Source organism: Rhincodon typus, chromosome 21 (assembly GCF_021869965.1).
Source record: "Rhincodon typus isolate 14 chromosome 21, sRhiTyp1.1, whole genome shotgun sequence".
Lineage (NCBI taxonomy): Eukaryota > Metazoa > Chordata > Chondrichthyes > Orectolobiformes > Rhincodontidae > Rhincodon > Rhincodon typus.
In genome coordinates this window covers 634,063-661,745 of record NC_063352.1, presented here as the reverse complement: position 1 = coordinate 661,745, position 27,683 = coordinate 634,063, and the positions used below count along the sequence as shown (strand labels likewise).

Genomic DNA, 27,683 nt, shown 5'->3' with positions numbered 1-27,683 from the left:
CTTTATGGCAATAGTACATTGTGGTATTTTCTGGGCCATAAGGTTACCAATTGTGGTTGAATACAACTCTGCTGCTGCTGGTCGCCCACAGCACCTCATGCAGCCCCATTTTTTATTTGCTAGATCTGTTCAAAATCTATGCTTTCAGGCTACTTTGTCATGGATGTATCCAGCATCTTGTGTTTTTGCAGCTGCATTCACCCAGGCAACTAGGGGAGTATCTCATTACTCCCCTTTATTGGTGTTTTATTGATGTTGGACAGGCTTTGGGGAGACAGATAGTGAGTTACTCACCATATGGGCAGTAATTACCTCAAAGTGGGGTCAGTAAATCTACTGTTCCATTGATGCCTGAGCTGATGCGACTCGAGATTGAATCCTCTGCTATATCCAGTGATGGACTGCTTTTAATAACACTACTATAATGTATTTAGAACTCTAATTACTATATACGAATTGAATTGGTTTGATCATGTGCCATATGCTCTCTCAGCTTCATTGCTGATTAGTCTAAAAGACCCTGAAGCAGGAAATTCTTAAAAGGTTTTTCTGTCCCAAGACTGGACAAAAACAAATTGGAATTTTGCTAACTTGAGCCTCTGCAGAACACAACCTCTGATTTTACCTTGCTGCTGCTCTGACAGTTCTGTTTTGCATGGCAAGGATTACTACGTCATTGAAATGAGACTTAAACATCAAAATGTTACCAGTTTCTGTGGTCACAGAGTGATCAGCTTGATAACTCATTGCACTGTTCACAGCTTCAAAAAAAAACCTCATGCTTTTTGTGTATTTATGCCAATTAATATTGGAGATGATTTATTAACGATATGCTCATGAAACCAAATCCTAAAGCCAACATGATTGGTTATTCTGGAATATTGCAATCTTTGATCCAATACCTTTAACTCCTTTCTCTCTTTAACTTTTATTTTCATATTCATTTTGCCCTCTAGTGTACTGGCACACAATGGGACACAGCCACTTTTGAAAGTACAGAGCAGAAAAACAAGTTCTTGAGACTAATGGGTGGATTTAAGTCATCAAATCAGCCTCCATCGTCTGGAAGCACTGGAAAGCAAAACATGGTACTTAATAAGGAAGAGGAACAAAACTTTAACAGGACTCTGCAGAAAGAATTTGACAAAGCATTGAACCTTCGGCAGCATCGAGGAATTGGCTTGGGTTTCCAGCCTTTTTCAAATCCGGTTAACAAAACATTTTTTATAGACAAGTATGCCTCAAAATCAACGAAGTTCGATTTCAATTAGATAAACTGATCTTGGCACAGGATTTACTTGAAGTAATGCAATGCTGTATGGTAACATTTTAAAGAGTAAGTAGTTTTCTGCATTCCCTTTGTGTTTTGGAGTTACATGGTTTCATAAATAGAGCTGAATGAAACATGCTGAATTCAGCAGTCTGCTTCACCCTGATCCAAGCCTGTCAAATTGTGATCCTTATCTGAACAGCATGTACTTCCAAAGTCAATAATGCAGCAAGAATCCAGGCTGAGTGATACTTTGTCAGTTCAGTATTGGATTTCATATTGAACAAAGAGCTGGACCTGTCTTGACTGACTGGACCAAATGCAGCTTGGCACAGCTTTATTTATATTTTTCCGGTGACTTTGTTCTATTTTACCTTTGCTTCTGATCAGTTAGAAATGTTGTGTTCATTTCCTTAAATTAACAATATTTTAGGAGAATAAATGCAAAGCTTTAAAAGCAGTCTGTCTCATTTATTGGAATCATCTTTGGAAATTTTGTAATTTCTTTTAATTAAATGAAAACAAACAAGATCAATGAAATAATGTCATTAAAGGGTAATTTTAAATGGATGGTTGTTATCTAAGCATCAAAAGGATTTACTATTTTTTGGAACCTCAATAACCAGAAGTATTTTCTATCTAGTTGACAGCCTTTTTTGCTGATCACTTGTAAAAAGAAACTCCACGTGAGTAACTGGGTTTCATTCATCACCTTGCGAAAACAAACCATTTTTCAGTGTTAGAAAGGGAGCTTCAGTTACATCCAATGCCTTATTGGCTCTGTTTCTGAATGTTGCCTGTTTCAGGTGATAGCTCAGAAATCTTTTTGCAAAAAGCATGTGGTTGACAGTGTATTGTAGACTGTGATGGAGTTGTCAGCACTCACCAACAAAATACAGAGTCATTCATCCACAATTTGCTTTATGCACATCCTGGAAGATTAGCAGTGTTCCTTCTGAATCCATGATATTGCCAGCCCATATATGGCCCCTGCCCTAGGATCTAGGCTTCCTAGTTGCTCAAAGCTGCCTATGAATTTTCAATTGGATCAACAGTTTGATAGAATTTTGAACAATCTTGGAGAAGCTTCAGGTTCTTGTGCAGACTAGACAGTAACCAATTTCAAAGAGAGCATCTTCTTCACTGCCAAAGTGTTTGTTCCTCCATTTCTGAAGGTATACAATACACTGGTTTGCGCCAAATATTGTTTAAACACTATTTTCTTCAATCCTGCTGGCATTAGCCTCACCTCTCCTACATTGCATTGTTTTCTCACACAATGTATTCTATTCATTGATTCTCTCACCCTCCACAGGATTTGTCAAACTGTTTACTTTTGGAATCGCATTTGAGCTAGAACTCCAACTTAAACCATAGTTTCTGTGATGATGATTGAAACATTTAATTTCAGTACAAAATCAGTGAGTCTTTCTCCAGTGGTTCAGAGAGATTTATTCATTTACCTTCTAAAAGCTTGTGTATTTTAAATCTTTAATTCTAAACTGTTTTGTAATTTATTTCTTGAAAATAAGTAATTCAAGTTAGGTAAAATCTCATCAAATGATGTGTCTCAAGACTTAGCCCAGATTTGAATTAGTGCTACTTTTAAAATGCCAATTCAAACATTTAGGCCAGTTGGTACAAGGCATGTTTCTGATCAGACATTCTCCATTCTAGGAGTCCATAGGAGGTTTACAAGAATATCCTGGGGATGAAGACTCATCATGTGAGGGACTCTGGGTCTGTAGTCCGATGGAGTTAAGAAGGAAGAGGTGAGATCTGATTGAAACTCACAAAATACTAAGACGCCTGGATAGAGAAAGTAGGTGAGATGTTTCCACTAGTAGGAGAGACCAGGACCTGAGAGCACAACCTCTGAGTGAATGGATGACCCTTTAGAACTGAGATGAGAAACTTCTTCAGGCAGAGGGTCATGAATCTGTGGAACTCACTGCTGCTGAGGATGGCAGTGGCCAAGTCATTGAGTGTATTGAAAATAGAGATGGATAGGTTTTTAATTTAGTGAGGGGATCAAAGGTTACAAGAAGACAGGAGAATGGTGTTGAGAAAAATATCAGCTACAGTCGACTGGTGGAGCAGAGTTAATGCCAAATGGCCTAATTCTGCTCCTAGGTGTAGTCATGTGCCCTGCCAAGTGGCAGTTCCTCACACAAACAAACATTGATACTATTGTAAGATTGCTGAATTATATAGATATCATAGTGAAGCCTAATACTGTTGTCACTAAATGTCTCTCAATAAAACACTGCAATTCACTAATCAGGGTGAGGAGCCCTGTCTTAAGTTCTCTTCTTTCACCTTATTTGAGATGCCTCTACTCTAAAAATGGTTTTTCTGATGTGCATTTTTTGTTTGTCTAATACATTTGTTTCTTCTTCGGTCCATACTTTTTTTTTTTCAAACACAGCCTCTTATTTTCTACAAATTACTTGTACCAATTACAATCCATTTCATGTCTTGAACACTTCCAGTGGGTCAGGTAGTGCTGTGGACGTGGTATAATTTTCTCCCAACACAGTGGTATGTTGGTAATGATTTGCTGCTAATTGATAGATTTTGGGTTACAATCATCATAAAGACTATGGCACAGGGAAGTAACATTTGATCAAATGAATTGCATGGTATTTGTCTCCAGGACTTGAATCCTTCTGACTTTCTGTACTACTTGATATTTATTTTCTCAACATCTAATTCCCTTTCAAAAGAATGTATCTTTTACTTCAGAGTTTGTGGCAGAGTTCCATAGTCTATCGATAGCGTGGTCTTTCTCAGCAGCCTTTAGTTCTTTTTTCCTTTTTTGAACATTGTGACTGATGATGCTTTTCTTAAAAAAAATACAATAAATAAGCATTGATAGTATTTAAGATTCAAGAGTCACTTTCTCAATCCTTTGAGGTGGGCTAAGATTATAAAGCAATTTGTATGTCCTTAATTGCTGTGATAACTAATACCCCACTGTGTGGATCTCAAGGTGGTAATGCAAGATTGGAGTTGCATAAAATTACTGAAATTAACTACTTACAAATATCGACAATTGAAAAATTTGAGGTGGAGGAGTTGGGACTGAAGCTTCTTTACAAACATCTTCCAATCATTCTACATGCTGCTCTATGTATTGTATTTCTAGTAAATACATAATGCCAGACTAATCATACAAGTGCCTGGTGTGTAACATGATGTGCCTGGTATACAAAAGCAGAGGACTGGAAAAAAAAAGCAGAAAGTGCTGTAGTTACTCATATCTGGAGGTTTTTTTTTCAAAAAAATTCATTCAATAATGTACTCTGCTTGCACCATTGGTTTTATTTTTAGAATTCCAAATGTTTGCAAACAGCTGAAGCCCTTACACACAGATAATAGTTCAACTGAAACTCAGATGCAATCTGGATTTCCACCTTCCCTATTTCCTTTTGAATGTCTTTTTGCTTTAATCTTGCAGGTTGCACTAGCCAGCTGCAATTTGCTCCTAATTTTCAGTACTTTAGTGGTACTATTGTTAAAAATAGTGCAAAAGGTTTGGTAATGTAAAACCGTAACTAGCCTTGACATGATGAAGGGTGGCACTCTGTCCTCCAGTGAGTTTCCTGTTTCAGCAAGGTGTCAGGTCACATTTGTACAGTGTCTTTGATATGCAAAATCATCCCAAGGCTCTTCATAAAGGCATAATCAGAAATAAATGAACATCAAGTTGAAGAAGGGTCACTTGGACCTGGAATGTTAACTCTACTGTCTCCACAGATGTTGCCGGATCAGAGTTTTTCCCAACAATTTGATTTTGTTTTTGATTTCCAGCATCTGTGGTTCTTTGAAGAATGCGTGGCCAGCAAGGAAACCACTGTAATCAATGAATGTTTATATCTCAAACTAACAATGGCATAATGACCATTTTAGCAGTTAGATTCAAAGGGATTATGATAAACAAAACAGGGTGGCACAGTGGCTAGCACTGCTGCCTCAAGGCCAGAAACCCAGGTTCGATTCCAGCCTCAGGCAACCATCTGTGTGGAGTTTGCACGTTCTCTCATGTCTGCATAGGTTTCTGCCAGATGCTCTGGTTTCCTCCCACAGTCCAATAATGTGCAAGTTAGGGTGGATTGGCCATGCTAGCTTGCTGAGTGGGTAGATTAGCTATGGGGATGTAGGGTTACAGGGAAAGGGAAGGGGGGTGGGTCTGGGTGGGATGCTTTTCAGAGGGGCAGTGTGGACGTGTTGGGCTGAATGGCCTGTTGCCACACTGTCAGGATTCTATAAAAAATTATGGAAGTGAAAGGCAGTTTGGTGATGGAGAGGATACATGTCTAGGTTTGGAAGTCCAGCAACAGGTGTCAGGTCAGTGCTTTACTCATTCACACGATACAGGCATCATGGGCTGGGCCAACATTTATTGTCCATCTTTAGTTGCCCTTAGTGGGTGGTGGTGAACTGTCTTCTTCAACCACTTCCCTATTAACTGGTCCTGGCATCTTCAGGGATCTGTGGACAAGCACCCCAACACCCCTCAGTTCTTCTGAGTTTTCTAATGTCCTATCATCCAGTAAGTATTCCCTTGTCACTTCTTCCATCACCTTTCACTTGTATCATCACAACTCTGATGAGAAACAATTCTATTATGGTAAGGTCATAAACCTAATAAATTAAAACTAGCTTAGTAATCTGCTTCCCATTTCAATGATACCACCATATTAGGAAGGTAATTGACACTGATGAATAAATTAGATACCAGTTGCTGCCATGTGAGGGGAGTGGTCATAGTAGCCCCATTCCAGCATTAACAGCATTGTGCAGGTACATACCAGAGTACTGCACTAGAAATACACATTTTTAGATCAAACATTATATGACAAATCTGTCAATCTATTTAGAGGAACTATGTTAAATAAGTATTGAATACAGAATCACACCAAAATGAGACAAAAATGCAGTCAAAATGTAATAAAGTTTTCTTTGTTTGTACAGAACGGGTGTCATTTCACAATAAGCTAAACACAGCATGCTCTTGTGTAATATTGGTCATGTGTTTACATCACTGAATTTATCAGCACATATGAGAGCTGCACGTACCAATTTGCTTCTATTAGCACAAATAGAAGGCATCATCCTTCATTTACAATTTAATTTTAAAGCATCAATTTTGTTTTAGAAAACACAAATAATTGCTCAAGGGAGTTAAATATTTTCCAAAAAGTGCCATTAACCATAAACATGCCAAACAAAGGAATATGAAAATCATTTCAAGTTTATGCACAATTGGAAATATTCTTAAATATCCCCTAATTGACAGGAGGAAGGACATACAATTTCATGAAAACTGGGAACAGTGCAAGTCGGTGTATAAAATTTTCAAAAAGAAAATCTTCCTCCAAAATCTCTTAAATTAATGAATACCCTAAGCATAAAGACAATTCACAAACTCAAGTAATTATACCTTTTTGGCATGCCCATGCAGAAGCACATAAACTGAATGATTTCAAGGGAAGTTCACCACTTCTCAGCTGAGACAGGAAACAAAGACCAAATAAACCAGTTTTTCCATACCTTGCAGATGATCAATTATTCAACATTTATGCTAATCTTATTTTCTAATCACAGATATTTGAGAGAGTAGAAAAATATGAAGATGAACTTGCAGAAAACTTTAAAAATTCTATTTCTAATTAGCTGAACTGATGCGACAAATTGCTGTCAAATTACTAGCTTGAAATTTGAGCTACAGAACCAAAAAAAATTACCTATGTATTAAGTGGGCCAATTATTCAAATTTATTCTACAGGTATTGGATACAATTACTGTACATAATATAATGAACTGAATCATGATAGATTTCAGAGAGCTGAGTTACTATTTCCACTGTCAGTATTCTGCTTCTTAGTGAATATACCTTGGTTTAGAGGACTTCAATATTAACTTCAAGGTATTACAAGTGCTAATTAATTATGGTCTCTGATATCTAAAATTTGGAATGAAGCAGTATTAATTCAATGCTTAATTTCTCTCCAAATCTCTTGATTTTTGTTGTTCCTGTTTTTTCTCCTGCACCTGATCTAGTACAAATTGCTCAGTGCTGCTCTGATCTTCATCAATAGAAAGTACACAGCTATCACCAAAACTAGTAACTATTTTCTCCTGTACTGAATGGTCCAACTTCCATCTAGTCTTTCTGAAAATAAATTCTCCATCTGCTTTCATATGGAAAACTGACGAAGCTCCTCGAGTTAGTATATAGCACTTGCTATTCTAAACTTAGATGCATTTTTTTTAAAACTTTAGCCACTTGCAGTAAAGTATCGCTTGGTAAAGTTATGAACTTGGTATATTTTAGTGATTTTCCATTTTGAAAGGCAGACATCACTTCTCAATTGGCAGTCGTGCTTTTGTGCAAACGAGCGACAGTATTTAGGTCCGTGACTGAAGTGGGAGCCTTACTGTTAAATCTGCAAAATGACTCATGTTCGGCTGTTTGCTTTGACGTTTGATGTGTTCTAATGTTCTCACCTTCAAAACAATAAACATGGATCAGAAACGCAGGCAATTCATAATAAGTGAGTCATTAGAAAGGTTCTACAATTATCCATAAACATATTGTAAAGATCACAATGCAATTTGTATAAGAATAATTAGAAATGCAGGAATTTTCAGCCAGGAGACCAATCTCTGGGGCATCTAAAATGGCCGAGCCTGTTAATGATCCAGTCCAGAAGGGTAATACGCAAAATGTTGACTGTTTCTTTCCTCCAGATGCTGCCAGGCTTGATGTGTTCTGGCCTCCTGTTTGTCCACCTTGGATTCCAGCATCTGCAGATTTTTTTGTCTCTTTCTTTTGAATCAATGTGCACATTTAGTATCTAAAAGGTGTATAAGTTTATGTCATATTGTAGTAGATTAGTGATTCTTTTCTCTTCTCTGCCATTTATTGAAGAATAAGTTTGTTTACAATAGACAGTTACTTCCGTGTCAATGATGAAACCTGCTGTGAATTGTTTTTGTTCTGAATAGCAGCTCATTGGGAAAAATGACCATTCTGCAATTTAAAGAGGGTGGCATGGTGGCTCGGTGGTTAGCATTGCTGCCTTACAGCAGCAGGGACCCGGGTTTGATTCCAGTCTCCGGGCGACTGTCTGTGTGGAGTTTATACATTCTCCCCATGTCTGCGTGGGTTGCCTCTGGGTGCTCCAGTTTCCTCCCACAAGCCAAAAGATGTACAAATTAGGTGGATTAGCTACAGAAAATCCTTGTTGAGCCACAATAAGCCACATCCTTAGTGTTATAGACCAGACCAAACCTGCTTCAACTGTATCAAGGAGATAGCCTAGACCCCAACTTCAACTTTTTCTTATATAAAGGCAAGTGTAAGGTGCTGTGTTCCAGATGTAATTTGATTGATTACACTACTCAGCTTTAAGCAAAACATTCTTTGTTCTTACTCTACAGTTAAAACACAAACAAAACAAGGAGGAATTGGTCTAACTTTAACTCTAAAAATCTATTATTCTGTTGTTTTCCAATAACTACTAAACAGCAACTGTTCCCATATAGTAACATCCCATAAAAACACCCTTGGCAAAGGAAAATTCAGTAAAATAGACTGTCTTACATGCAATTCTAGCATCAGAAAGAGCCCAAGCTTTTAGCTGTAGCAAAGAGATGTACAGCTTTCACAACCAGTTTCCTAAAAATCCTGTGGGGGCCTGATTCCACCTCTTCATGCTGCTTCTATTGTTTCAACTTTTGAAAAGAAACAACCAAGGCCTCACAAGCTGTTTACTTTGACAGTTTTGAACAGACTGCTCGGCAGTTCTGTCTCAACTACTCTTCATTAAAAAAAAAACAGGACAAAATACACCTCTTATAGCCAAAGTATTGTTCTACCAGTCTCAGACAATTTCCAAATCAGGTCAATAATAACTTCAATTTCATGAGCTTTAACTTCAACTAGCAGTCTCTTACAAGGGATTCTGTCAAAGTCTTTCTGGAAAACAAAATTCATTAATTCCCTTGACAACAACTGTCACTTCAACAAATTCAAACAATCAGGTTCATTAAGCTTAACCTTCCCTTTAGAAATCCATGTTGGTTTCTTTGATCATCTGAGAATAAGAAAGCATTCAGAAACATTCTCTTTAATTTACTGACTTCAGTAACTTCCTGACAACAGACATCAGGCTAACTGGTCTATAACTTATGGGTTCTTACCTCACACTATTCAACTGTGGAGTGACTAGTGTAATTTTCTAATCCAAGGGCATGGTTTCTGAACTGAGAACACCCAAAGATTATATAGTTAAGGAATCTCCTTCACCCACTAAAACCTTGGAATGGAAAGGACCAGGTTCAGGGCATTCACCGTTCTTCAGTGTTATCATTTCTTCAGGACTATTATGTTGATTCAGTTAATCCCATTTAATTCGTCTTTGTCTGACTCAATAATAGTTTTGTTGGGATAGTATTAGCCAGCATTTTGATATCTTCCTTAATGCTACACAACGATTAAAATAATGAGAGGATCAACAAGGGGAGGACCCGGAGACAGGCAGTCAGCATTTCAGAGAGCAAAGGGATCATCAGAAACCTCAGGGATAATTTGTTTATGGACCCAGAAGTGAACACAGTCCTCAAAATGAATATTTTGTACAGGTCTTCACAAAGAAAAAAGGATAATGCAAGTACAGACAGAGGTGGAGAACTGAAATATTTGAAGAAATTAACAGCGAACATGAGAGTGTACACAAGGAGGTATAATGGTTTAGCTACCTTAAACATGGATAAATCTGAAACCTAGATGACGAGGCAATGCAGGAAATATCAGGGGCCTGACAACAATTTTCAAATCTTCTCTGGCTACAGGAAGTACTAGAGGACTGTTACCATTATCCCATTTCTTACAAAAAAAAAGGGAGGCAGAGATTGACCTGTAATTTCCTGATCTGTCAGTCTAACCTCAGGTGGTGGGGAAAAAATTATTAGAAAAAATTCTGAATGACAGAATATATCTTTACTTGGAGATCATTTAGATTAACCAGGGATAACAGCATGCATTTGTTAAAGCAAACTTATGTTTGACTAATTTGGTAGAATGTTTTGATTGTTGATAATGGTAATGCATTTGATGCAGTCTACATGGATTTCATCAGGTCACCTTGATAAAGTCCCTCATGGCAGGTGGGTCAAGAAGGTAAGAGCCCATGGGACCCAAGGCAAAGTGACATGTTAGACCCAAAATAAGCTGAGCCACATGAAGCAGAGTGTGATGGTAGAGGGATGCTTCTGTGACTGGATGCCTGTTTCCCATGGAGTTACACATGGTTCAGTGCTGGGACCCTTGCTATTTGTGGTCTGTGTTAATGATTTGGACTTAAATGATGTACAAGGTATGATCAAGAGGTTTGTCACTGACACAAAAATTGGTAAGGTAATAAACAGAAATGACAGATGATAAACAGATGACAGCTACAGACTGCAGAAGGATATAAAAGATTGGTCAGGTAGGCACAGCAGTGACAAATAGATTCCAACCCAGGGAAAAGGAAGAGACATAATGCACTTGCAGAGAACCTACAAGGCAAGGAGTTACACTATGAATGGTGGGACCTTGGAAAGTACTGAAATCAGAGGGACTTTAGTGTGCATATCAAGTTAACATTAGAACCAATGAGGTGTAATTTTCTAATCCAAGGGCATGGTTTCTGAACTGAGAACACCCAAAGATTATATAGTTAAGGAATCTCCTTTGCTGGTCTTTTAAGGCATTGGTAAAAATTTAATGGATTTTCCCCTACTACCCTTATTTTGTCCTTACAGCTTTCACAATTAGCCCCTCAACAGGTATTCTCTACCACTCAGTGGCAAAAGGCATTTGGAAGAAAGCAGCGACTCTAATAAACTGATGGAAGGTCAATCATGCAGGTCATTAAATTATAACAGTGAGGCATCATTGCTCTATTGCTCTGTCCTTACCATGATTTTGGTGTCAGCAAACCCATGTTTTTGGGCAAGATTCCACAAATTTATTGTCAGCTGATTAAGTTTATGGTTTTGCAGGTCTCCATGGGCGAGTATGCTGTTAAACAAGGATAATGCCAAGGCACTTTGTCGTTTCAAAGTCTGTAAAAATGAAAGAGGCATAATGAGGATTTCATGCTGCAGTAACATTTATATCAGACACACACCGGGATCCTCTGCATAGTCTATCGGCTGAGTCTAGGCATCAAATCTAAAGGATTGTAAGACTGACTTTTTTTTTAAAATAAAGCATTGCTGAAAATCACTGTCCAAAAACAATGTGTTGCTTGGTTGCATGTGGACTCTGATTTGTAGGGACGTTACCATAGAGAATGAGCTAAAGAACTGTCAGAACAGAAGTACAGCTCTGCATTTCCAAGGGAGACCAGAGCAAAATCTCCTCAGAAATACAGAGCTCCCTTCTTTCATAAAAAGAAACGGGCAGAGTAGCAACCTGTGCGAAAAAAAACGAGAGAATGATTTAAAAAAAAAAGGATAGATGAACATTGTAACCAATGCACTAACTCCAATAAGTGGTTTATTGAAGCCAAATGAAAATAAAACATCCCTATACGTTTGTACAGCTATTGGAGCTCACTGGGGACAGCAACACTATTGACATTTATATGGAACCTTTAACAAAGATTCCAAAGCATATCATAGCAGTGAAACCAAAAACAAGTGGTATGGAGGCTAACGGAGTTTTTAAAGCAGATTAACCAGAAGCTATGTCAGGAGGTGGGTTTTAAAGAGGGAGTTACTGAGCGTGGAGTCTAAATATCAGAAGGCACTGTGACCAAATTTGAGGGAAGAGTATGGGTGATATGGAAGAGACCAGAGGATCTGGAAGAATGGGACCAGGGTAGCATTTTACAGTTAACGGACATTCTAGAAAGGGGAAAAGACAACACGAGTTTATAATCTTAAATTAACAGCTGTCTGGTAACCAATATTGCCAAGCAAGGTCAGGGGGTCATGAACAAGTGGAAGTTAGTTGGTGCAGGGTGAGATAAAGCCAAGAGAGCACCGGGCAAACCATTTGTAGGCTGTGTGGTCAGGTCAGGCAGCAAATGCAGTGGTGTTTCTGGAGGATAGTGATTTCAGCAGATGGATGGTGTGGGGTGAAGGCAGATGATGCAATGGAGATGGTTTTATGGTACAGAGCCCGTCAATCCAATATTCATCCTAAAATTAGGTAGGGTGCCAAGCTGCAAACATTTGGATGCAATATTTGTGCTGAAGGATGGAATCTGTAGCAAAGCTGCAGTTTTGAAAAGGAGCCGAAACCAATGGCCTTCATTAATCCAGGATCTAGTTGGTAAACCATCTTGTTTTCACGCTAACATTTCTTCCCGGGCCTGCTACAACGTTCCAAAGCACAATGCAAGCTCAAGGAACAACACCTCATTTTCCACTTAAATACATCACAGCCTCCAGGACTCAATGCTGAATTCCACAACTTTATAACCTGACCACAAGAAATCGGTCCTCCGTTTGTTACATTCCCTCTGCCTCTTCTCTACACTACCTCAGCACCCCGCTTTCCCAAATGGACTCGCACAGTTTACTTTGCTCTCAGCAATGAGGACCTACTTTCTCCCTCCCATACCATAATATAAGTCCAGAGAGGAGAGCAAGAGCAAGGGCAAGGGGCAAGGGCGATCTGATGGCTTCAGGTAGCTAGAATGGGTTGTGTCAGATAAACCCCAGTCTGCATTCCAGGAAAGTTGAATGACCTGATGCAGAGAAGACAAATCAGAAGTGCAATGACTAAGGAGAAGCAAAATAGATTTTTGCTTCATTGAAATATTGTTCAACCTTATTTACACCAATATCATTCAATTTTAAACCACAGCTGTCCCTCAGGGTACCTCTGGTTTCCACATTATCCCATTAACAATTGTAATATCGATCCCCACAGCTATGATAAAGCATGACATTAACAAGAACATGAAGGTCTATTATTTACAGGCCAGCAGAAATAGAACGGCATTTTCTAAGGAATTCTGTATTGCTGACACACACTGACACTTAACAGATGTGCACAGAACACTTTTCTCATACAGAAAACAGAAAAGCACAAAGACTTGTAATAATGTATATTGCACACAGTTCTGAACGTAGCCGTGATTTGATGGATGGCTTTTTCCACAAAACTGAGAGATAAAGTTAAATACTCTAATTAGGTATCCAGATAGGAAACTTCAAATATGTGCTAGGTTTTCACAACCACATTTAGCCAGGAGTGAAGAGACATTTCCTTGCTTCTCCTCCCATGGTAGATATTAGACAAACTTTTGATGAATGGCCTAATTGCAGACACCTGCCAACACTAGAACAACCATTAGCTATTGTCCCTATTTGATACTCACTCAAACCTCAAACAAAATCCAAAAGTAGGTAACCAGCACCTGATGGGTTGGTGTGAGCAAAGTGCTTAACTCATTAGTTCCAAGATGTTTAATTGGATTATTTATACAGGTCTCACAAGGAAAGAAAAATCAATTTAAGTAATGAGGCCAGCTGTCACCAAAAAGGACACAGTAATCAGTATCCTTAAATTAACATAAATAATATCATAATCAACAAACAGGGAAACAGCCAAATCTGGCAGACTGGAGGAACAGAAAACAAGAAATGCTTGCCGTAAAATCAGAGTTCAGACAAAGCCCTGAGGGTGCCTCTGAGCTTTCAAATTCATGAAACAATCGGTAGAAAGGTTCCTTGCAGACTGAGACACAGATGCAGCATTTATCCTGCTTCACTAGATGAGAGATTCTATAATTTTTTTTTGCTATGTAAAAGATTAGCTCAGGTAAAAATGTTACATTTGAATCTGTCAGCCTAATGGCGGTACAGCCTGATTGTGTACAAGTAACGACACACTGTTCTACTGAACCCCTCAACATCAAACTGCTTCAAGTATTCACCCCTTGCTGTGAAAACGTTAACTTTGCCAACAGATCCTTGCCGACATTTTTGTTTCAGAAGTGGTTTAGTTTCAGTTGATAGAACACATTTTGTTACGGGGACTGTACTGTACCCAGTACCCAGATGTCTATAACAATCTCCAGAATTTGGCTTCCCACCTTGGAGAATGAAACATTGCTGTAGGTAATGCACCACTAGAGAGGGAGTCTTTTTCCCCCACACCCCACAAGCATATAGTATCTAAGACAACAGTTCAAAGAGAATGGCAGATGGCACCACGCATTACTAACAGCAGTGCATTGTGAAGTGGTTAAATAGATGGTGTTACAGGAAATTTAATGATTTAACCAAATGGGAGAAGTCTGTAAGTGCTTCAACAACTTGCGATATGCATTGAGCAGTGTACTTGCCTCTATTCAACTCTTGTGAAATTTTCCATTTCATCAGCCTCTCGTTAATCACATCACAGTAAAATTAAAATCTTCAAAGACCCTCAAAACTGACTTTTGAATAATCAATTCCAGGCATCAGGTTGTATGTTAAACAAAATGACTTAGCAATTTATTAACAACATAGTAACTCTATCAGTGCAAAAATTAAACAAAAAATTACTCTAATTGGTCTATGCTTTAAACCCAGCAGCCTTCGTTTTCAGCCCCATTCATCCAAAAGACAAGTTACGGGGAAATAAAAGAAAATAACAAAACTGGCACAATAACTCAAGTGGTTTTCATGATTGTTCCACAGGCATAGATGGTGGTTCCTTGGTTGATTTTTCTAAAGGAGTTGATCAGGGTCACCTTTATAGTTCACTCAGATAAAGACAGTAATACTTATAACTTAGTTTTGTATTCTTTGAACTTCCAAGAGCTGGTAATGGAGTTTAGGCAAGGAGCTTTCAAATCTCCATGCTGTAGCATCAGCCACCAGCATCCTTCTCACAGAAAATACAATCCAAACTCCGACCACTCCTTGATAAACTATCTCCTCCACGAGGTGCCAGTTAGCATTCAATATCTGCCATCTGCTCAAGTATAAGGTCTTTTTCAGACTTGTTGGAACCAATTCCCAGGTACTGACCTTATTATGAGCCAACTTCTGCCATCTCTTTAAACATACACCCTTCCCTGGTGATGAAGTGTCTGCAGAACCTTTTGATCAGAAACCAAGCTAAAATTAACTTCCAGGCCTGGCCTTGCAAATAAACAAAAGCTTGTTTGGTCCACTTTCAAATAAGAAAAATAATGAAAATCATCACAGCTTTAAAAAACTGAGGGAGAATGACTGGATTGAGGGCTGAATGATCTCCTGTACCATTCTAAGAACTTGACAATGCAGCCTACTTGGAATTTCTCATTATTTGGTAATCAATTTGCAGACCAGCTGCAGGTCCTTGTTGTAGGTGTTACTGTCGGTAACCCCTGAACAGCTGATGGTATTGAGAATCAGCTCCGTCCTACATCCTTTAGGAGGCTTCAGTTGCCTCTATTTCAGGTTTCAGCAATCCACCAACTACTAATCCAATGTGCAAAGATTTTGATAACACTTCTGTCTTGCACTTAACTTATTTTCCTATTTTAAAACAATGATTTCCTGACATCAGCTTTGGATCATAGTATGTGCTCTGTGGTCAAGGTTCAACAAAAGTTAAAGAATAAGACCTAACATTAGTGAAGAAAATGTCAGATAACAGAAACAATTTTCCACTAAATGGCGCAGAATGATATAATCAAAAAAGCATAGAAAACTGCTGGTCTTGTTAGAGCTCAGTCCCAGTGCATTTGTTTCAGAACACAATACAACTTGGATCACTGTTGGGATTTTACACTCTCTCTCTGTACAGGCGACTTTCTGATTGCCTTCATTTTCATTTGAAATAAGGCCAGCTATTTAAATTCCTATATGGGCATTGGGGTCATTCAATGTCACTTCTGTCTGTGCTACTTTCCTTTGTTTTCCTTAAATCACAGGCAAAGGGCACCAGCCACTGAGAAAATGCTGCAGGATTTCCAGTCATTGAGCTTCTGCAGCATTTTTGTGAAGAATGTACCTATGTCAATAATAAGGTGCAAAACCAAAAGATGTTGTGGAAGATAAGGCTAATGGTGTAGGGGGTAACATATTGGAAAGGATAGAAGATTGGTTGACCAACAGGAAGCAGAGAGATGGTATAATGGATATTTTTCTAGTTGGCAGGACGTAATGAGTGGTGTGCCTAAGGCTTCAGCACTAGGACCTCAACATTTTGAAATTTATATACGTGAATTACACAGTCTATATGGATTTCAGTAAGGCCTTTGATAAAATTCAGCGTGGTAGGCTGCTCTGGAAGAATAGATCACATGGAATCTAGGGAGATTTGGCAAATTTGATACACAGTTGGCTTTATGGTAGGAAACAGAGTAAGTGGAAGAATGCTCATCAGACTAGAGGCTGTGACTAATGATGTGCCTCAGGGGTCGGTGCTGGGCCCATTGCTGTTTGTTATCTACATCGATGATTTGGAGGAGAACGTACAAGGCATGGTTAGGAAGTTTGCGGATAGCACTAAAATAGGTGGTATCGTGGACAGTGAGGAAGGATGGGAAGCGGGCCGAGAAATGGCAAATGGAGTTTAATATAGATAAGTGTGAGGTGTTGCATTTTGGAAAGTCAAATCAAGGTAGGAGTTTCATGGTGAATGGTAGGGCCTTAAGGAGTGTAGTGGAACAAGGGGACCTTGGACTTCAGGTGCACGGTTCTCTGAAAGTGGAGTCACAGATAGACAGGGCAGTGGAGGTGGCTTTTGGTACACTGGCCTTCAATCAGTCAGGGCGTTGAGTATAGAAGTTGGGATGTTATGATGCAGTTGTACAGGACGTTGGTGAGGCTGCATTTGGAGTATTGTGTTCAGCTTTGGTTACCTTGCTGTAAGAAGGATGTTATTAAACCGGAAAGATTGCAGGAGAAATTTACAAGGATGTTGCCAGGACTCAAGGAGCTGAGTTGTAGGGAGGGGTTGGACAAGCTAGGACTTTTTTCTTTAGAGTGTAGGAGACTGAGGGGGATCTTCTAGAAGTGTATAAGTTCATGAGAGGCATGGATAGGGTGAACGCATTCAGTCTTTCTCCCAGGGTTGGGAATCCAGGACTACAGGGTATCAGTTTAAGGTAAGAGGATAAAGAACACATGGGAACCTGAGGGGCAATTTTTTTTCTTAAACACAGAGGGTGATACGCATATGGAATGAGCTGCCTGCAGAAGTGGTTGAGGCAGGTACATTAACAACATTTGAAAGGCACTTGGACAAATACATGGATAGGAAAGGTTTAGAAAGATATGGGCCAATGCAGGGAAATGGGGTTAGCATGGATGGATATTTTGGTCAAAATTGTCCGTTTAGACCGAAGGGCCTGTCTCCATGTAGTAGGACTCTATGAAAGGACCTGACATATGGCTGCTAAATTTGGTAATGACAGTTAAAGGGCATGAGGAGGCTACAAAGGGATACAGACAGGTTAAACAAGTGGGCAGAGATCTGGCAAATGGAATGAAATACATAAAAATGAGTGGGCATTTTATCAGGAAGAATAAATAAGCATATTATTCTAAACGGTGGGGAGGTTGCAGAGATTTGCGATGCAGAGGGATTGGGTTTTCCTAGTGCATAAATCACAGTAGACTGGTACACTTACAGCAGTTGGTTACAGGAAAGCTAATAAAATGAGAGTGCTTGCTTGTTTATTACAAGGCATATTGAATACAGAAGTAGAGATGTCATACTGCAGTTACGTAGGGTGAAACCATGTCCGGAGTACTGTGTGCATTGTTGGTTTCCTTTTCTTTAAGGAGGAACGTAAACGTGTTAAAAGCAGTTCAGAGACAGTTTACTTGACCAGTGTTTGGATTGGGTGTGTTGTCTTAAGAGGAAAAGGTTGCACAAGTTACGCTGGTATCTGCTGGAATCTATAAAAGGAAGAGGTGGCTTGATTGAAACATGCAAGATCCTGCAGGATCCTGACAAGGTGGATGTGAGGAGGACAGTTCCTCTTGTGAGAGACTCTAGAACTATGGGTCAGTGTTCAAAAATAAAAATTCACCCATTTAAGTCAGATGAGGTGACTTTTTTTAAAAAAAAGATTATAAGTCCTTGAAGCACACTTTCTCAGAAGGTGGTATAAGCAAAGACTTTGAATATTTTTCTGGCAGAGGTAGTTGATTCTTGGCAATGAAGGAAATGAAAGGTTCTCGGGGTAGGCAGGCTTGCAATTAGAGCAGCCATACCTTATTAAATGGTGGAGCAGGCTTAAGGGGCTGAACGACCATCTGCTAACTTAAATGTCTGGGATGCTACTCTCTCTGCCAATCACCCAGAGAACAGCATTCAGATGGACTATCAATCTACTTTGGAAAATGATTTGCAGGTTAGGAACATCAGGATGGTTCCAGATAAGGTGCCTGGGGCCTGCTTCTCTGAAGGTTCTTCATTGATATCTTCAGATACAGGGGCAATGATTAGGACAGAGAACTCAGACTTAAAACAAGTGGCACTGGTGCGCTAATGTGAATACTGGCACACACGAATTCAGACCCATGGAACATGCCGAAGGACATATGGGAACGATGTTCGCAGGATAACACGAGTTGAAGGACAGGGCTATAGCTTAAGGGTCAGGGAGGTGGGGTTTTAATATTTAAGAGATGGAAAATCTCAAGAATTGAATAGGGGCAAATTCAAATATTATGAATTGGGTGAAATTAACTGCTAGTGCAAGCCAGATAGAGGTGCTTGCAGGAGTTTCTAGTAATGGCTAGTGTTTTCTGCCAATATCAGCTCTGACACACTTTTGGAATTGTTTAGAATACGTATTAGGAGCATAGATATACAAGAACAGGAGTAGGCCAGTTCAATACGATCACAGCTGACTTAAATACTTCAATGCCTTTTAACCACATTATCCCCAAGACCCTTTGCACTCTTAGTAACCTGAAAGTTTTTCAACCACTACTTTAAACAGACTCAAAAACTGAGCATCCAAAGCTCTGCTTGTTAGAGAATTCCAAAGATTAATGACCCTCTGAGATTTAAAAAAAAAATGTACTCATCTTGGTCATAACTGGCATCACCTTATTTTTTTTCTTTCAAAATGGTGTTCCCCTGGACTCACCAATAAGAGAACACACAAGGGAAACATGCATGTTAGCATTCAGTGACCTACTGTCAAGGCCACTATGTCTCTTTTCACAGCTATATTTTCCAATCTCACTACTCAGGAAATACTCTGCACATCTGTTGTTCTTACCAAGCACAGAAAATCCACCAGTTGCCCTTTATCTGCAACCCACATTACTTTTCAAAAAAAACTCCAATAAATTGGTTGAAACAGGGCTTCCCTTTAACAGAAACGTGCTGATTCTGCCTGATAACCTTGACCTTTTAAGCGCCCTGCTACAATATATTTAATAACGGTTCTTCACATTTTCTTTATCAGATGCTAAGCTAACTGGCCTGTGAGCTCCTGCTTTCACTTTTTGAATAAAGGAGTTACATTTCCTGTCTAATCTTGTGGAAACTTCCCCAAATCCAGACAATTCTGGAAAATTATAACAAATATATTAAATAGCTCAGTTGCCATTTTTTTAAGACTCTAGGACAAAATCCAGAGGCCAGTCACTTGTCACACTGTGCTCCAACAACTTGCTCAGCATCACTTCCCTGAATTCCTCCCTTACTTCTTGACTAACAGCTACCTCTGGGATGTTGTTATCTGTCCCCACTATAGATGAAGTGTGAAGAACAGGGAGCTCCTGACTAAACTCTTCATTCAACTGCTACAAGTTTAGCTCTATTATTGTGGCATCCAACATTCCATTCTTCAACAGATACTGTGTACTAACCTTTTCAATGTGTCTAGTTGTTACCTGTATTGTATTGTAAAACCTGGGGTGTATTTTTCCAAGTCACTTTCTGCATTAGCTGCTGGATCAAGAAACTCTTGCTACTACCTTTCAGGTTTTTTTTTGAGTTGCCAGATTTCTGTAGTGTGGGAGCAGATCCCATTATGCAATCTGTTGACCCATTCTGGTTACAGACTCCTCAATTGTTAACAAAGCTTGGTCCTTTCCATTCACTTGAAAAATTCTAATTATTATTACATAGACCAAAGAGAAGTTTAAAAGAGAGATTTTGCATGCAATATTTGTCCCTCAAATCAACATCAATAAAAGGTTATCTGGTCATTATCAAATTACTTTCTGGGAGAGTTTAGTGTGCAAATTGGTTGCTGTGCTTCTAACAAGTGACTCCAATTTTAGCAGTAACTTATTGGTTGCAAAGTGTTTTGGGAAATTCAGAGGAATATATGTTTATCTTGTGATGGAGCACAAATTCTAAGAAAATAAACTATAGGCCAGATTTCTACAGAGTCAGGAAGACTTCCACAAATATTTAGAAAAGGGCCAGTCCAACCTGGTGTGGAAAGGGCCATCCTCATTGCAAACAGATCCAACCAGCATGGGAAACAGGGAAGGCATGATTCACAAACATAGGAGGCCTCAACTCAGCAAGACTGTTTAAACCTAGAACTAATTTCAAATAGATCCCAATTTAGCTATTCCAAGCACCTTGATGTGCAGTATAGCAGTTACAAATTAATGGAGTGAATGACGGTGCTCTCAAAGGGTAGATAAGGTGTGTAAGTGTTTCAATCTGAGGTGTTTGAAATGCCCCGCTCTAAATTTGGGGAAATGTTTTCAGTTGTTTGAGAGTTAAAAAGCTGTCTGAACTGCCTCGATTGGCAGGCAGGTCATTAGCTGACCACCTCTTCCATAATCTTAAAGTCATTTGTTGACATTTCGCAAGGAACATTCTCATCATGAGCTCTTGGCAGAGTTTCAATGCCACTGAAGCATTACACAAGTATAGAACTCCAAATTCAGTGTGATTTATGTGACTTCTGAATACAGTGCACTTTTTTTTATAGAAGATTAACTACTTGAGATTTAAAAGCCTTCAATGGGTTTCATGAATAGGAGTATTTTTCAACATCACGCAAGTTATAACTTAAGCGCCACATGACTCTCAGTCTACCTATAGTGGATACTGGGTGAGTGAGACAGGGTTATGAGAGCTGAAGTGTAGAGGGCAATAACAATTTCTAAAAAAAACCGGACAACGCTCCAGAGCAAAACCAGAAATTGCTGGTGAAACACATCAGGTCTGGCAGCATCTGTGGGGAGAAAGCAGAATTAACAGAGTCCGATCATGATAATCTGATAAAGAGGCTCCAGACTTGAAACATCCAACACTGCTTTCTCTCCATGGATGCTGCCACACTTGCCGAGTTGTGGCAGCAATTTTTATTTGTTTTGGATCTCCAGCATTTGCATTTTTTTCTTTTATTTTAATGCTCCAGAACAACAGTCTGGTCTTCCACCTAGCTGGACTCCATACTCACTCAACCCCATGGTTACGTAGAGTCACAATCATATGGCATGGAAATAGACCCTTCGGTCCAACCAGTCCATGCCAAACATAATCCTAAGCCAAACTAGTCCTACCTGTCTGGTCCTGGCCCATATCCCTCCAAACCTTTCCTATTCATATATCCATCCAAAATGTCTTTTAAACTTTGTAATTTTTTTTCCTTTATTCATTCACAGGATGAGGGCATTGCTGGCCAGACAACATTTATTGCCCATCCCTAATTGCCCAGGGAGGCAGTTAAGAGTCAACCACATTGCTGTAGGTCTGGAGTCACACATAGGCCAGATCAGGTGAAAAAGACAGATTAAAAGGACATTAGTGAACCAAATGGGTTTTTCCAACAATCAACAATGGATTCATGATCATTATTAGACTCTTAATTCCAGATATTTATGGAATTCAAATTCCACTGTCTGCTGCGGCAGGATTCAAACCAGGGTCCCCAAAACATTATGTATGTCTGTGGGTTAACAGTCCAGTGATAATACCACTAGGCCATCACCCCCTCGCATCCACCACTTCCTCAACAAGTTCATTCCATGTGAACATATGAACCACCCTTTTAAAAAAGAACTGCCTCGTGTCTTTTTTTAAATCTCTCTCCTCTCACTTTAAAAAATGTGCTCCCGAGTCTTGAAATCCCCCATGCCAGGAAAAAGACAACTACCATCAACTTTATCTCTACCTCTCATTAATTTATAAACTTCCATCAGGTCACCTCTCAACCTCCTATGCTCCAGTGAAATAAGTCCCAGCCTATCCAGCCTTCCCATACCTGGTAAATCTCTTCTGAGCCCTCTCCAGCTTGATAATATCATGAACATAGAACAGTACAGCATCGTACAGGCCCTTTGGCCCACGATGTTGTGCTGACCTATTATCCTACTAAGATCAAACTACCCTGCATACCCTACATCATACTATCCTCCATGTGCCCATCCAAGATTCACTTAAGTGTCCCTAATGTATCTCCACTACCACTGCCAGCAGGACATTCCACATGCCCACCACTCTCTGTGTGAAGAGCCTATCTCCCCTATACCTTCCTCCAATCACCTTAAAATCATGTCCCCTCATTTCCGCCCTGGAAAAAAGTGTCTAGCTATCCACTCTATCGATACTTCTCATCATCTTGTACACCTCCAAGTCACCTCTCATCCTTCTTCGCTCCAATGAAAGAAGCCCAAGCTCCCTCAACCTTTCCTCGTAAGGCCAGCTCTCCCACCAGGCAGCATCCTGGTAAATCTCTTCTGCACCCCCTCTAAAGCTTCCACATTCTTCCTATAATTGGGCCACCAAAACTGGACACAGTATTCCAGAAGAGGCTCACCAATGTCCTCTACAAACTCAACCATGACTTCCCAATTCCTATGCTCAAAGGTCTGAGCAAAGAAGGCAACCATACCAAATGCCTTTTTGACCACCCTGTCTATTTGTGACACAAACATCAAAGAATTATGTACCTGCTCCCCTAGGTCTGTCTGTTCTACAATACTACCCAAGGCCCTACCATTAATTGTCTAACCCCTACCCTTGTTTGTTGTACCAAAATACAATATCTTGCATTTTTCTGGATTGAACGCCATCCGCCATTTTTCAGTGCATTGACCCATTTGATCAAGATCCCTTTGTAATCTTAGAAAACCTTCTTCACTGTTTACTATGCCACCAATTTTGGTGTTATCCACAAACTTACTAACCATGCCTTCTATGTTCTCATCCAAGTCATTTATATAAATGACAAAAAAGAACCCAGAACCGATCCCTGTGGAACACCGCTGGTCACAGGCCTCCAGTCTGAAAACCAACCCTCCACCATCACTCTGTCTCCTGCCGTTAAGCCAATTATGTATAAAATTGGCAAACTCACCCTGAATTCCATTTGACCTAACTGTACTATTTAGTCTATCATGCAGAACTTTGTCAAAGCTTTACTAAAATCCAAATAAACAACACCTACTGCTCACCATCAACCACCTTTTCGGTAACTTCCTCAAAAAACTCAGTTGAGTTTGTGGGGCACTATTCTCCTTGCACAAAACCATGCTTACTATCCCTAATCAATTTTTGCCCCTTTAAATGTCAATAAATCCTATCTTTTGTAATCACTTCCAACAATTTACCCACAACCAAAATCACACTCAAGCTCTATGATTCCCCTGTTTCTCTGTACAACCCATCTTACTGCTATAACATTAGCCACCCTCCAGTCACCAGACATCTCACCCGTAGTTATACATGATGCAAGTACTTCTGCAAGGGGTATTGTAATTTCCTCCCTTACTTCCCACAACATTCTGGGATACATTAGATCAGGAGATTTATCCACCTTTATATTCTCTGAAACCTCCTGAACTTCCTCTTCTGTAGTGTGAACTGCTTTTAAAACATTAAAGTTTATTTCTCTGTATTTGCTAACCTCCATTTCTTTGTCCACGGTAAAAACTGACACGAAATATTCGTTTAGTATCTCTCTCATCTCCTGGGGATCATACAAAGACAACCTCTTTGATCTTTAACAGCCCTAAACTCTCTCCAGTTGGCCTCATGTTCTTAATGTATTTGTAAAATCTCTGGATTATCCTTATCCTTATCTGCCAATGCTATCTCATATCCCTTCTTTGCCTTCCTGATTTCTCTCTCAAGAATGCTCCTACACACTTTACAGTAACAGATTCAAATTGTACCAAGTTGTCCATTTCTCTTTTATTGTCGACTAGAACCTCAATATCTTTCTTCATCCATTGTTTCTTAATCTTTCCAGCCTTACCCTTCATTCTAACAGGAAGAAAATGCCTCTGAACTCTCGTCTTCACACCCTTGAATGCCTCCCTTGTGATTAGCTTTCAATGTCAGTGGACCTGACTCAAATCTCCCCCAACGCCCATCCTTCTGGAGCAAAACCTGGGTCTATCAGGGTCCTTAAAACAGAGACCAGTTTGCTGAGTCAAGAGATTTTGCCACCCATTTCAAAAGCAAACATCTGGGTCTGATGACTCAAAGGTTAAGCCCAAAAGGCAGAAAGTACTTTTTTGATACAGGACATCTCTAAAGGAACAAGGTTCACCAAGTGTCTCCGTTCCCAAAGTTATTTTGTTGAATATCAGAAAAAAAACTTTAAATGAGTATGTTCCAACCTGAAATCATTCATCCCAAAATACTACTGTTGGGGTTGGTTTAAGCTAGCTTGTCAGGGGAAAGTGAACCAAGTGGTGACCCATACTGGAACAGAGTCAAGCTGGTTACAGGAAGCGGAAAGTGGCGAGCAGGACAAGAAGGCAGGAGAAACAAATCCAAGATTGAGTATTCCTTCATAAGAGGAATGATGTAAAAAAGTCAAAGTTAAGGACATTATCTGGATGCACTTAGCGTTCACAACAGAAGATATTGAAAAGGCACAAAGAGGTATGTGGGTATGATCCTTGATGGCAATTTGATCAATTCTTGAGCACCAGCTGTTTACAATATATAATCAATGATTTGGACATGGGAAACAAATGCAAGAAATTACAGGGAGTTGTGAAGACAGCCCAGTCCATCACAAAAACCAGTCTTCCTTCCACTGACTCAGTCTACATTTTCCACTGCTTTGGGAAAGCAGCCAACATAATCAAAGACCTCACTCACACCACTTACACTCTCTTCCACCCTCTATCAGGTAGAAGATAAAAACACTTAAAAATACACACCAACAGATTTAAGAACAACCTCTTTCAAACTTATCAGCCTAATGATCAGACCTTTCACATTAGAGATGATCTTTCTCTGCGTGGTCGCTGTAGCTGTAACACTGTATTCAGCATTCTGTTTTACTACCTCGATATACTTGTGTAACGTATGATTTGTCTGGTTAGCACGCAAAACACTAGTTTTCACTGTACTGAGGTACATGACAATAATAAATCAAATCAAATGATACAAAGCTAAGCAGGAATGTGTTTTGTGAGGATGTAAAACGCTTTCAGGAAGATTTGACAGGTTTATTCACTGGACAAGAACACAGCAGGTAGAATGTAATGTGGAAAAAATGAGAGATTATCCAGGTGCAAATTACTGCAGATGCTGGAATCTGCACTGAAAACAAAAAAATGCTGGAAATCACAGCTGGTCAGGCAGCATCTGTGGAGAGAGAGCAAGCTAACATTTTGAGTCTAGATGACTCTTCATTTTGGTAAGGACAGATGTGCAGAGTATTTCCCAAATACTGAGACTGGAAAAATAAGCTATGGAAAGAGGCCTAGGTGGCCTTGACAATAGGTCACTGAATGCTAACATGCATTCAGTGCATATTTCCCTCGTGTTCTCTTACTGGGGAGTCTAGGGGACACCATTTTGAAAAAAATAAGGTGGTGATGCCAGTTACGACCAAGATGAGTAAAATTTTTTTTTTTTTAAAAATCTCAGACGGTCATTAATCTTTGGAATTCTCTAACAAGCAGCACTTTGGATGCTCAGTTTTTGAGTCTGTTTAAAGTAGAGTTTGAAAAACTTTTAGTTTACTAAGAGCGCAAAGGGTCTTGGGGATAATGTGGTTAAAAGGCATTGAAGTATTTAAGTCAGCTGTGATCGTATTGAACAGCTAGGCAAGTTCAAATGGCTGAATGGCCTACTCCTGTTCTTATGTATCTTTGCTCCTAATACATATTCCAAACAATTCCAAAAGCGTGTCAGAGCTGATACTGGCAGAAAATGCTAGCTATTACTAGAAGATCCTGCAAGCACCTCTATCTGGCTCGCACTACCAGTTAATTTCACCTGTCAAATATTATGAATGAGGAAAGTGCTGGGTCAGTAACTTAAAAATAAAGATTCACTGTGTGCTGTCCAACATATTACACATTTCGTAATAAAGTGCTTGTGCTATGCAATGATGCATGACCAATATTAGCTTTCATAATGCACTTTAAATAAATTATATTGAAGCCAATCTGTTAACTGATGATTAATTTAATACCTCATCTTTTCCAAGAGTCTTGAGATGGTCCAAGATTTGTCCAATCAGAGTTTCAGCAAGTTTATTAATTTCAGCCAAGAATTTGGGGTCACTGCCATAGAGGTTATCATTGGAATCAACTGCAAGACAAGAGAATTTCCAGATAAGCTTTATACTGTGATCCAAATTCGATTTTGACAGCAATGTTTAATTCTTGCACTGAACTGAGAAAAGAAATGTGTTGTATTTTTTGAAAAAAAAGTGTTCCTGTCAGAGAGATACCAGATATCATGCTTAAGCTCTCAGTTTTAGTTGCTTCATTAAATTGCTGCAACATCTTTTTCAAAAATTCATACAGTGTGCTCCCATCTCAGACAGCAAGTAGAAATGCATTTTAAAAAAAAAAAGACTTCCCTAATTGCACTCCCTTGACTTTTTTAAAAAAAAAGTTATCCATTTTCCATGGGTTCTTTATAGCCATCAAACCTGGCTTGACTTCCAGAAACATATCTGGTGGGAGAATAAGTAGACCATTCAACCTCCTCCACCATTCATTACGATCATAGCGGATTATCAAGGAATACCTAATCCTGTCCTCCCTCCGCACAGCGCGATTCCTTTAGCCACGAAGCTATATCTACCACTTTCTGCAGTGGTGAATGGCACAGGCTCACCACTCTGAAGAAATTTCTCCTCTTCTCAGCCCTGAAAGTTTAAGGATACAGGTAAACCTACGTTCCCTGGTCTGGACTCACCTGCCATCAGAAACAGACTTTCTGCACCTAACCTCCCCAGTCGTGTTAAACTTTAAGGTTTCTAGGAGATATCTACTTCATTCTTCTAAAGTCGAGTGGATACAATGCTAACCAACTCGATCTCTTCTCATATGTTAGCCCTGCCTTCCCAAGAATCAACTTGGTAAACCTCTGCTGAACTCGCTCCTTTGCCAGAACTTCCTTCCTCAGATAAGGAAACCAAAACTGCACGCAATGTTCAAGGTGTGGCATCACAAATGCCCTGCATAATTGCAGCAAGACATCCTCCTCATGCACTTTAATCCTCTCCCC

General features: G+C 39.5%; 1 protein-coding gene and 1 long non-coding RNA gene across 4 annotated transcripts in view; one reads left to right on the top strand and one right to left on the bottom strand.

The window, feature by feature from the left end:
- Positions 1-27,683, top strand: part of LOC109921786 — a 41,814-nt gene that overhangs the window by 6,078 nt on the left and 8,053 nt on the right. The window contains exons 2-4 of one of the 3 annotated variants that reach the window (XR_007264350.1): positions 957-1,336; positions 2,948-3,042; positions 11,327-11,563. This is a non-coding gene — a long non-coding RNA (uncharacterized LOC109921786). Of the gene's footprint in view, positions 1-956; positions 1,731-2,947; positions 3,043-11,326; positions 11,564-27,683 lie in introns of those variants that run through there. The other 2 variants (XR_007264351.1, XR_002259495.2) reach the window with 2 other exon arrangements.
- Positions 6,209-27,683, bottom strand: part of vps35l (VPS35 endosomal protein sorting factor like) — a 74,980-nt gene continuing 53,505 nt past the window's right edge. Inside the window, exons 18-20 of the mRNA XM_048609369.1 lie at positions 26,638-26,756; positions 11,243-11,389; positions 6,209-7,783 (exon numbers count right to left, since the gene is read on the bottom strand). Of these exons, the coding sequence (XP_048465326.1) occupies positions 7,685-7,783; positions 11,243-11,389; positions 26,638-26,756 (365 nt within the window). The 3' untranslated portion in view covers positions 6,209-7,684. The remainder of the gene's footprint in view (positions 7,784-11,242; positions 11,390-26,637; positions 26,757-27,683) is intronic.